This window comes from Lissotriton helveticus, chromosome 3_1 (genome assembly GCF_964261635.1).
Source record: "Lissotriton helveticus chromosome 3_1, aLisHel1.1, whole genome shotgun sequence".
NCBI lineage: Eukaryota > Metazoa > Chordata > Amphibia > Caudata > Salamandridae > Lissotriton > Lissotriton helveticus.
The window spans coordinates 165996003-166008729 of NC_136061.1; the positions used below are offsets into that span (position 1 = coordinate 165996003).

Genomic DNA, 12727 nt, shown 5'->3' on the forward strand with positions numbered 1-12727 from the left:
ATAACAGAGGAAGATGCTGGCCTCAGGAAACAACAGTTGAAACATAATGAAGTCAATGCACTCTTCAATAAATGTGTTATCTTTACTAGGGGGTGGTAGATGACATTTTGTCTGAGAGTAAATGCCTTATGAGTGAAGATCTCCTTTGATAGGCATTGGAAGATGTCATACAAAACAGCAGGAAGTTTTCAGAAGCCTAATGTGATCTTATGAATAAGAACTACTCCACCACCATGCCTGTCCTCTCAGTTACACCGTTTAGGGAAATACTGCTAGAGGAGAAGGATGTTGAAGGACTCGGAGAGCCCTATTCCAGTTATGACTAGGGTTTCAAGGTTGAAATTCAAGATGGTGTTAGAAATCTACATACAGTACTTTACTACTGAACAGGTGTGCAGCATGCATTAAAGAAAAGAGTGTCTTGTAATGAACACAGCGTTGTGCAGCTGACTGTTAAGTATTGAAATCAGGTTACTGCCTCCTAAGTTACGGGTAGGTGTGGGGAGGTCTATTGTTTATAATAACTGGGATAATTAAGTTTAATGGGTTGGTCACTTACCTGTTTAGCATTGGTGCATGTGATTATCTGGCTTTCAACTAGTTCACAGAGTCTATATAAACTTCAACAACTTTTCAAATGTCTCTATCATTGAGAGAGGATTGTTTTCTCCTGAGGCAAGGTTCACGATTACATCTTGATAGTCTATCTTTCCGGATTATTTATCTGGGCCATTGGTTAGGTTGGTAGATGAGGTGGGCCCTAAGATAAATCTTAAATTCAAAGGAGATTGTAGATCTGGAGGGGGAGAAAAAGTGTAGTTCTTGGAGATAAAACTTGGATTGCCCTATCAGGCTGGGGGCTGAGTATGGGAGATGGGGCTTTGATTGACCTGATGGGTTACAGTATTAAACTGGTGCACTAGAAGTGAATGTAGGCTGAGTGTTACCTAAGGAATAAGCAGAGGAGAATGATTTTGAGGACCATGAAAGTTAGGAGGCATTGGAGGAATTTGGGAGATAATCAGACGGTTTGGGAAGAGAGAACGTTCGAGGGGCCGTAAGGTTGTAGGCAGAGGGAGGAATTTTCTATAGGGTTTATACTAACACAGCTTCCAGGCGAAAGAGATGGAATTTGTTCATGTCCATAAAGCTGAAGGTGAGTACAGTTGGGCTTACTATTGCTGCTAGAAATAAATGAGGTCCAAAAGCACGGTCTATATTCTAGCTAATTTCATAGTTCCCTATTGCAGTGAAGGGCACTATGTGGCAGTTTCATTAAATACTGTTTTACTGCAAGATTTGGTGTGGGTTAGTACTTGGTTCTTTTGAGGAAAGGTGACTAGTAGTCTTTTTGCTTGACAGATTATTTTTCATACGGTTGGTGGAGATACTCTTTTCCAGCATCAGAGGGAGATTCATGGATTCAAGGCTTGAAAACTTGCAGAGGGAGACGAGCAGAGGGAAGTACTTAAAACAAGATGGTGGGTTTAATAGAGACAGGTCAATCGTATCAAGTCCAGCCTCACGCCTTAAAAGGAGGCAGAGGGTGCCCGGCTTGGGACAGTCGTAGAGACAGTCAAGCTTGAGCTCAGGTTTAAGAACTCGGCATTACAGACGCAGTAGGTGGGCAATCATTGACTCTTGATGGGCAGTACCAGTGATGTAGGTGGAGCAGGGTGAGTGCACGAGCAGTGGAGGCCTCCTCTCCTGGTCACTACTTGCTCTGTACCCTGCTACCAGCTCCTTTAGCATGAGGCTGTGCCAGCACTCACCTCAGCCTTCCTCCATGAACCACAGGCTCTTTAAGGCAGTAGCATTTCATCTCACATCCAGCTTGGCCATGGGGACGAAGGAGCCATTGGCTTTTCATGCAATTATAAGTGACCAGAGAGCAGGTGGGACGGAAAAAACCTCTTTGGATTCTGATTCAGGTCTCATAACTTGCAGCTGCATTCCTGGATGGGATGTCCTGAGAAGAATTTGAACCTAATGTTTCCAAGAGTAGAGGAGCTTGTAGTGGAGCTTCCGTCCTTGTGGTGGCTATTTTGTGAGAAGTAGCAGCTGCTTAGATGTATAATATAATATGATTTTCATTATACCAGCTTTTGTGTGTATGAACTACTAAAAACATGTTTTTAAACTGTCTTTTATAATATGAAGTGTCCTGTTGATGAAAATATATTTAGGCCAGCTTGAGTTGCAAAGGTTTAAAATTACTATGCAGTAAATGATGCATTCATTCATGTAGTCATTCAGATGATGCCTTTGTGATATAAAACAATGTCCTTCCAACAGCAAGAATCTACTCAACAGGTGATACACCTCCTCCTCTGAAATGGCAAGTGACATTCAGAAAGACAGGTGCCACCTTATCACAGGCAGTACTCAATTCCCCCAAACTACATTTGGTTCTGTGCTTGTTCCACTAAGAGCATCCAGCCTGAATCACATATTAACTATACTATACAGCAGCAGAGGACTAGCAGCAAATTCCCTGTTTGAGGGGATCTCTGTGTCCTAAGGAATTTATCGTGCTGAACATTACATGAACCCTGTGTATGACAGTCTCCAACTGAGGACCAGGTGCTCATATCTAGAGTCGCTGGAATTATGCGGCAGAAGATGGCGTAATTATATGGCTGGGTTTACGAAAATATGCGGCAAGAAACACCAAATTATGTGGCGTAATGGGGTAAATTTTTGGATAGTACTACTTCATTATGTTGTAATATTTACACTTATTAACACTGTCTTGGCATGGGGTGCATCTCATTAGTACATCTAAGCATAGCTATTAGCAACAGAACGCTGACCAGTGTACTTTGGCAAAGGGTCCTTACACTGCGCGGCAAAACACGGCACAGTGTTTTAACCAATTTCTGAACTGTCTGAGCTAAGAACCATTTTTTTTGTTAAAATCTGGAGACTATGCAACAGATGATGGATTATGTAACAATTGCGGCAGATCCATAATTATGCGGAAAAACACCACAGCCGCACAGTTACACAACTCCAGTGGCCCCCTTATAGCTCAGAGTGACCCACAGGCATTATATGTCGAAGGAAGCCAAGGTGAGCAGTTACCTGTTGTTGCATTCGCCAGTGATGGTTCTGTATCGACTGTTCGGACAAGCTGTCGGCATTGACTGATATGCACACCCGGTGACCTTGGAGACGGAGTGAAGCTGTTCAGCAGTGAGTATATCTGCAAACGGTTACAGCAAAAGTATTATTGAATTGTTACTTATCCTCCCAACCCCTATATTACTGAATATATACTTTTTAACTCCCCTACATTTGCCAAACCATTCCAATCCCTGTTTTCTTTTAATTTTGTTTTACCATGCTTGCCTAATTCAGGCACTTTGATCAAAATTATTTTTCCCAAAGAATCATTAATTGATTAGATTGGGAGCTGTTTTACTGGTCATCTCAAATTGTTCCTTTATCTGCGCATAGTCTTGTCTTCTTTAAGTATAAAATATACAAAGTGCATTCTGGAAAATGTAAGAGAAATATGGCACTGTACAAAAAAAAATCCAAATAAGATTGGAAGGATATATGTCTGATAAACAAAAGGATAAATAACTTTGGGAACATTTTATATCTAGTACAAATTTAAAAATGCCGAAAATTACAAATACAACCACAATGGAAATTACGAATATTCCGTAGAATAGATTTTTCAAGAAAGAGGTCACTGGACGATAACAAGCCTGCAAAAGTCTACCCAAAGAAATGTGTTTTTAGTGCATTTCAAGAAACAATTACTGAGGAGATTGTGAGGATTTCAACTGACAAAGAATTAAACAAATATATAGTACAACATCAGGACATGTTTCATTTTAAAACTTTTGTCTATTGAAATAGTGGTTTGTCAACACAAAATATGCCCTTACTGGTGTTGTTATACCTCAAGTGCACCAAACTAGACTATGGAGGCTGCGTGAGAGACCGACCCAGATCCCTTCCCAAAAGCAAAGTCTTTTTCAGAGAGTGTGTCTTCCACCCACCAACAAAGCCTCCTCTACCACCCATTCCTAAACTCTGGGAATGGAGAATTAAGGGAATTTGGCTTTCAGGAGACATGTTCTGTTGGTCATAGGCGTTGGTCGTACTTAGAGTACTTGGGTCTCTCTCTGCCCATCAAGGCAAGACTTGGAACCAAAACTGGCACTGGCGAACTGCTCGTCTGGCCCCCTGGGGGAAGGAGGTGGGTGCCGCCGACCTGTTTGCTAGGGCTGGTTTCGGACAATGATTGCTGGTACAGATTCAAGTCAGTCAGAGTCTCCATTACTGCAAGACAGTGGTTGCAGTGAATGTCTTCTAACCCATTCCAAAATGGCCACTGATCTGCCAGGGATAGCTTGTAATAGGAATTTCTTTCCGCTTGCCTACATTCTTATTTATACTCAACATATTCTAATCTCTTACTGGTTCCACTAAACAAGCTGCTGATTGTTGTACTTCTTTGATATGCAGTACAGTCTATTGTTGGTAGTACTTGGTGTCCTCTGGTTGGAGACACTCTGAACATTCTCTCAGGGGTTGTGTGGAGCCTCCTTTGGTTGGTTAATGTCTGAACTGTATCTCTTTGGTTGCAATACAAAGTCTTTTGGTAGCTTTGCTGAACATTATCTAGTTGGCAATACTTAACAATCTACTACTGGTTGTACTAAGCAGTCTGCCAGTGTAGTGTTAGAATGAACAGATTCCTTCTCCTTCCTCGTGACCAAGACCTAGAACGCCCTGCCGCTCCACCTCAGACAGACAACATCGTTCCATATCTTCGCAAGAAACCTGGCTCTTCAACCGACCCCCTCCTTGATGGAATGGATCCTGCCTCCTCCCTACCCCTAGCCCCTTGAGACCCTTACGGGTGAGTAGTCGCGCTTAACAAACCCTTGATTCATTGATTGATTTACTATCAGTGGTTGTATCTGATGTCCTACAGTTGGATAACCCGCTGATGAGTCTCTCACTGATTGCAAAGGGCAGCCACTTGCCAGCTATATTATATCATATCTGATAATTAATACTAAACAGTCTTTTAGTGCTTACACTAAACAGTTTGCCAGTGGCTGTACTGGGCCCTCGCTGGTTGGTTTGACTGAGCAGCACTTTGCTAATTGCTAGTTAGTGAACAGTCACTTGCCATGGTTATTCATCAGTTTCTTACCTGTGATATTGAAGGGCCTCTGGTAGGAGTTCTCCACCCTCTCCTTCAACAACTGGAAGGTAGTCTCCATATAATCCGCTGCCCGGATGGCGGTCCTGCTTCCTGCCACCGGCTGCTTGAAGAAAGCCATGATGTCCGAGGGTGAGAGGCTCCCCTGCTTCAGTTTGTTCTTTAAACTGGGAAGGGAAAATATAATTTGGGTCTGGTCAATTCGGTGTGTCTTTAATTTTTAGTTAAATGTGTCACTTGCCAGTGCTGCAAATTAAGACATTGTTCTACACACAGATCATAAGCAGCACCGCAGCAGTGCAAACCTCGCGGCTGAGGACTGGACCTACATATCCTAAAATTCAAATTCACTTTTATGTTCATCAAAGAAGTGAGCTTTGTAGAGCAGCTACTCTTTTCATTGCTAGATATGAAACTAACGAGTGTACCCCTTTTCTCTTGTTTTATTAAACTAACTTCTCTAGAACAATGTATTCCTCACATGCTGTAGCTCCCCATTAGGAAAGATTTTCAAATTGTGAGCTTGGAAAGGAGGTTCTTGCAGGCAAAAGTAGAAAGACAAAGGTTTAGCGTAAGAATAACGTGTTCTAGACTAGTCTTGACAATTTAAATTTCTGATGTGCAAAGAGTCTACACATTATTAACCAGTTTAAGATTAATGTCATTGAGAGCCCTTGAACAGTCCTCCAGTGATCCTCCAATAGAATAAATATTAGGAGCATATCATCTGTGTATTGTAGTAACAGGACTGTATAACTAAATAACTTGTCTACTTGGTTTTCTACAGACCACCATTCGTCTCAATACCTGTTTAGTAAACTGAAATAGTCAATACTAAGGTCCACGTTAAGTGCCCTGTAAATGCTGATTTGTGCACACATAGGAGTTCATGCCTGAATTAAGATGCCAAGTTTTGAAATAATTACAACACCTGACTTATTTTTGCCCAAACAATTTTTTGCAGCGTATACCTCAGTGGAATTTATGGGGGTAATACCATCAAACTCCACATTTGCAACCCTAGAAAAAGAAGGCCGAAGCGCTGAGTTTCAAGCTAGCCTGGCTGATGAGGGGTGATACCCCAAAACCGGTTCCAGGATGCTTGTTTTCCGGTCCAGGGAGGACCTGGCCTGGCAGTTCGGGCTGGACTGTTCCTATGAGGAGCAGGGTCAATGCTGATTTGCATATGGCTGGGTCTAGACTGGAATGGCGTGGTGAGCAAAATAATGATGGGTTATACTCATATCTGAGACTAGGGGTGAATGTTTGACAATGTTCAGCATTCCGTCGACCATCTTTTTGTGTTGCATATCCTAAAGTCGTGCCAGAAAATATCAATACCATGGGGTTATGTTCTTGCACTATTCTGATTTCCACAGTTCGGAATGAGGGCTAATGTGGTACTACTATATATTTTTGCCTTCTCTGTGGTTTGTAAACTCTGCATGTGCAGTGTCTTTGCCGGCACTAATTCCATCAGAATTTACATGGTAACAATAATGTGGTGAATCACAGTAAAACTCAAAAAACAAATTTGGCTCAAAGTGCCCACTCGTAATGAGGGCAAGCAGGTCTTGTCATAAATGGGTGCACTGTTACTAAATCCTGCAAATTTGGACAGCTGGCCTCAGGAAAAAGACTTCCCTACATCATTTCTGCATGATCTCTTTAGGTGTGAGGAATGAGGAGTGGAGTTAGTCGTCAGGGTATCAAGAACTGAAGTAAAGTAGGGGTGGCATACTTCACCGGCAGAGAGAAATGTGGCACAACACACATGGCTACCCCCGTACACAGAGCAAACATAGCTCCTGATGTAGAGTTGGAGGCGTGTACTCCATCACAAATGTGATGGATATCCCATCCACCTTATTACAAGTATCTTAGGATATACACTTGTTATAAGGCAGACGTGATAGCCATCATCTTTGTGACACAGTAATCTGTCCTCTAAAGTAGATTAGGCCCACAGTATCACCAGTAGCAATGAATGATTCACCATCGGAGAGAAGAGAGGTGTTACACACAAGGGCAGGGTAGTCTAAGCAACCCTACATACACCGAGCAGACATAGTATCACCAGCAGCAATAAACGCTTCATCATCGGAGAGGTGACACACACAAGGGCAGGGTAAACTAAGACACCCCACAGACATAGTATCACCTGCAGCAATGAGTGCTTCACCATCGGAGAGAGGAGAGGTGCGACACATGAAGGGTAGACTAAGCCACCCAACATACATAGAACAGACATAGTATCACCAGCAGCAATGAATGCTTCAACGTCGGAGAGAGGAGAGGTGTGACACACAAGGGCAGGGTAGACTAAGGCACTCCACATACACAGAACAGATATAGTATCACCAGCAGCAATTAATGCTTCATCAGAGAAAGGAGAGGTGTGACACACAAGTGCTGGGTAGCCTAAGCCACCCCACATACACAGAACAGACATAGTATCACCAGCAGAAATTAATTCTTCACCATCGGAGAGAGGAGAGGTGAGACACACAAGGGCAGGGTAGACTAAGCCACCCCGCATACACGGAACAGACATAGTATCACCAGCAGCAATGAATTCTTCATCAGAGAGAGGAGAGGTGTGACACACAAGTGCAGGGTAGCTTAAGACACCCCACATACACAGAACAGACGTAGTATCACCAGGTGCAATGAGGGCTTTACCATCGGAGAGATGGAGGTGTGACACACAAGGGCAGGGTAGACTAAGACACCCCGCATACAAAGAACAGACATAGTATCACCAGCAGCAATGAATTCTTCATCAGAGAGAGGAGAGGTGTGACACACAAGTGCAGGGTAGCTTAAGCCACCCCACATACACAGAACAGACGTAGTATCACCAGCAGCAATGAGGGCTTCACCATCGGAGAGATGGAGAAGTGACACATATACAAGGTAGACTAAGCCACCCCACATTCACACAGCCGTGGTGCACGCTTCACCAGCAAATACCTGAGAGTCTAAGAGGAAGTGGTACTCGATAAGAGGTGGCGGATCTCAATCGGGTGCATATAGATCGAATCTCGTGGATTCATGGGAATTCCGATGGCGGAATGATAGATTCAGCAGTGATGGAAGCTCCAAAGGGCTAAGTTAGAATTCTGGCAGTTATGATTGCTCTAAAAGGGCAGGTCAGAGTTCAGAGTATTGGCAATGATAGAATTCCTGGCAGTGATCTTTGGTGAATTCTCTCTTCACTCTAACAGTGATGGCAGCTTTGGAGGGACGAGTTGAGAGATTAAAGGCCAGACAACGGTAGTTGCCTATTTTGAAGGGGCAGGTTCTAAAACATGTTATGGTGGCAGCTCTGAAAGAGCATCTTGGGTAGTAGTGGCATCTCTGAATGTGCAGGTACGAGAAGGTCAGAGACCAGAAGATAGGAAGTGATGTCAGCTTTGATGGTGAAAGATGGAGGTTCAGAAGTTGAATAAAGAATCCTGAAGGGACATGTCAGACTTCGGAACCAGCCAGGCATTCTGCGCCTGATGGCAGTGGTGTTACACCTCTCTGTTACTCCCACACTTGGGGAATTTGCCTATAGATATAATCAGCAATACCCAAACCTTCGTGACTCACGTTTGGCGCGTGTGCTTGTAGGCGGCATCCACCAGGTGCTTGGCTTCTTCAGCACACCTCAGAATGAAGGAAGTCTCCACCTCTTCCTGCCCATCTGCAAAGATGAAATTCAAATTAAAACACAGAGGGGTGCCATTTTTAAGAAGATACTACAGTCTGACACTTATCTGCAAGTGCTGCTGTGAAACTAACAGTACCTACCCGACTTCAGCCTGTGTAATAAAAAAACAAACTACAGCCTTTTAATTCGCCCAGTGTATCATGCTATTTTCAGGAGAAAATACAATTTTCAATAGGCTTTCTCACATTTGCTGTGGAATTCTATACACAAAAGCGAGGGAAGAGTTCGAGGGAGTAAACCTTTCCAGTTTATTAATAAATGTATCCATTTTTCCTTGAAATCAAAACAGACAGGACAAGAAATAGAGAATTAAAGAAACAAAGCAAAGAGCAAAGCCAGGAAAAAAAGCAAAAAGAAGTTGGAAGGAAAAAGGCGGTGTGGAAACAGGGAAAGGTAAAAAATGCTTAAGGAAAACAGACAGGTGAGAAGTAGGCAAAAGTACATGGGGACGATGGGAAAGAGAGTAAAGAAAACAACCAAGGGAAAATGATACACAGACAGCAGATTTGTAACAAGTGTTGACAAAGCCCACCGGTCTCACTTTTTTTAAACAAGAATTGTAAAAGCCAATACATATGGTTGTAACTGAAAATTAGCTTTGCTAATGCTTGTTACTAGCGATGTCTCCAATCAGAGGTAAGACCTTTCTGTAGAATCCTGCAGTATCTTAGGTAGTTACTGCAGTAGTCTACATGGATTCAAAACCGAATCCTGTTTCTGTTTCAGACTGGAGAAACTTTGGTCATTTGTAGAGGTCACTGTAGTAAGAAACAGAACTTTTCTCTAGCAGACTGCAGTACCGTAGGTGTTTACAAAATATCAGGCTAGAGGAGCATGGGTTAGTAAACCGAGGTCCTGGACTCAGAAACAAATTATTTCAGGAGCAGGTGGAGTATTTTGTGTTATTACTATAGGTTCTGGAATCCATCACAAATAGTTTTCTGTGGCAGTTTGCAGTACCTCAGATCGCCGCTAGAGGTTCACAGACTCCCCCTTTTCTGGAGTAGACTGCAATGCCTGAGAACCGGTCAAAGGTGGTCACTGTGTACACGCTTCGGGCGTGACTCAGGGCACTCATGAGTCGTGATGCCCCAGCCAGGGCTGGGCTTGGGCATGGGCGAGCTGAGCTCAGGGCGCCCTTATTCAGAGGGCCGCATCTGGGAACTGCCTGACTTAATGTCATGCAAAGAGCAGCACGTCCATTCCACTTGATCTCAGTCGAGCGAGTCCCATTAAAGACTTTGTAATCAGCCCTTAATGTACATCAGTGCAGCCATATATCACCCATTCATAACAGACACCTCCCTCACTCATGGCAGGCACATCTCACCGACTCATAGAAGGCATATCTCACCCACCCACAGCAAAGCAGACACATCTCACCCACTCCTAGCAGCCACATCTCACCCACCCACTCATAGCAGCCACATCTCAACCACCCACAGCATAGCAGACACATCTCACCCACTCCTAGCAGCCATACGTCACCATTCATATCAGACACCTCACTCACTCATGACAGGCACATTTTACCCACCCACAGCATAGCAGACACATCTCACCCACTCATAGCAGATACATCTCACCCACTCATAGCAGGCATACCCCTCCCACTCATAGTAGGCACAGCTCACCCACTCCTAGCAGCCATATATCACCCATTCATAACAGACACCTCCCTCACTCATGGCAGGCACATCTCACCGACTCATAGAAGGCATATCTCACCCACCCACAGCAAAGCAGACACATCTCACCCACTCCTAGCAGCCACATCTCACCCACCCACTCATAGCAGCCACATCTCAACCACCCACAGCATAGCAGACACATCTCACCCACTCCTAGCAGCCATACGTCACCATTCATATCAGACACCTCACTCACTCATGACAGGCACATTTTACCCACCCACAGCATAGCAGACACATCTCACCCACTCATAGCAGGCATATCCCACCCACTCATTGTAGGCACAGCTCACCCACTCATAGCAGGCGTATCCCACCCACTCATAGCAGATACATCTCACCCACTCATAGCAGGCATACCCCTCCCACTCATAGTAGGCACAGCTCACCCACTCATAGCAGGCGTATCCCACCCACTCATAGCAGATACATCTCTCCCACTCATAGCAGGCATACCCCTCCCACTCATAGTAGGCACTGCTCCCCCACTCATAGAAGGCGTATCCCACCCACTCATAGCAGGCATATCTCGTCCACCCACTCATAGCAGCCACATCTCAACCACCCACAGCATAGCAGACACATCTCACCCACTCCTAGCAGCCACATCTCACCCACCCACTCATAGCAGCCACATCTCACCCACCCACAGCATAGCAGACACATCTCACCCACTCCTAGCAGCCATAAGTCACCATTCATAACAGACACCTCCCTCACTCATGGCAGGCACATCTCACCCACCCACAGCATAGCAGATACATCTCACCCACTCATAGCAGGCATAACCCACCCACTCATTGTAGGCACAGCTCACCCACTCTTAGCAGGCGTATCCCACCCACTCATAGCAGGCATATCTCGTCCACTCATAGCAGCCACATCTCACCCTGACACCGCCTGTCTCTGCACTATCAATCCCTTTAGTACCCATACGTCACCCACTACCAGACCCGACATGCCTCGCCGTGCCACTGCCGGCCTCGAGGAGACATCGGCTCCACTCACTGTAACATTCATTGTTACTGACAGTCAGTGATTGTTCTCCTGCCGGAAGTCACGGCTGCCTCTGGCCTCTACCCTCACACTCTGTCACCTTTCCGCTCAGGAGCTCTCAATCCGCACAGATCTCACCCGCGTCCAGCAGTCTAGAGCCCAGAGTGTCCTCGGCAGCGGCCTCACCCCCTGACACCCGCCGCACAGGGCACTCTCCAAAGCGGGTGTACTAACTCGGGGGACAATCTGTAGACTATAGGGTAAAAAACATGGCAGCCCCGACTCCATGTTTCATTCTTTACAGTTTTACCAGCATGTTTTAGGAATGAACGCTCAGGGGCCAGTAGGGAAGAGGGACAGAGGCTGCAGGACAAGGCCTTACCGTAGAAAGAAGATGCTGCTGTTTGCAAGAAGCCCAGTGCCAGCAGCAACCGAAGGGCAGCTCTCACGGGACCCATGGCTGAAAGACAACAAGGGACAGAGTTAGAGACGGCCTCCCGACCCCCCACCTACCCCGGCAGCCCCCAGCATCAACATGCACAGGGAGGGCTCTGGAAGAGTGGGGCGCTCGGTCCCCAACACCCCAAGCATTCCCGCCTCCCACCATCTCCATCTGACCCCAGTGCTTGGCAAGGCTCACGCTGCAGGGGGCACGGCTGCTTTACATTGAGGTTCGTGACCTCCTGTGACGCAGCCTACCTGCCGTCACTTGTGGCCTGTGATGGGCGTTACAGATGATGAACAAGGCCTGGTTCCATCAGCTGGGGGAAGCCTGACCCCCGGGGGTACAGACAGGGGCTGGCATGCTGCACCCAGTGCCACAGAAGAAAACGGGATTTAGTGCCAGTCACAGGGCCTGTGCGGGCACCGGTCACCCCACCCACAGAGATGCTGTGCCAGCCTGGTGCAGCCCTGGCACAGGGCCAATGCGCCTAGCACTGGTGCTAGAGTTGCATACAGCGCTGTACAGAAATATGTCTCAATAGTGGAGGTCGACGAGCGCTTTATCTCTCGTCTCTATGTCCTCTCTCGGACAGTGAGTCTCTTATCCCCGCTGCTCTCGCTCACACAGGGTACAGACAGGGCGAATCTCTTACCTGCTGGTAGGTTGACTATACGGTGTGTGGCCTCTCC

At 45.7% G+C, this 12727-nt stretch overlaps 1 protein-coding gene across 1 annotated transcript in view; it reads right to left on the reverse strand.

Moving 5' to 3' along the window:
• LOC144822761 (eosinophil peroxidase-like) overlaps positions 1-12051 on the reverse strand; it is a 56352-nt gene extending 44301 nt beyond the window's left edge. Inside the window, exons 1-4 of the mRNA XM_078680626.1 lie at positions 11976-12051; positions 8786-8879; positions 5180-5355; positions 3085-3205 (exon numbers count right to left, since the gene is read on the reverse strand). Coding sequence (XP_078536752.1) covers positions 3085-3205; positions 5180-5355; positions 8786-8879; positions 11976-12051 — 467 coding nt within the window. The remainder of the gene's footprint in view (positions 1-3084; positions 3206-5179; positions 5356-8785; positions 8880-11975) is intronic.
• Positions 12052-12727: the final 676 nt, after the last annotated feature.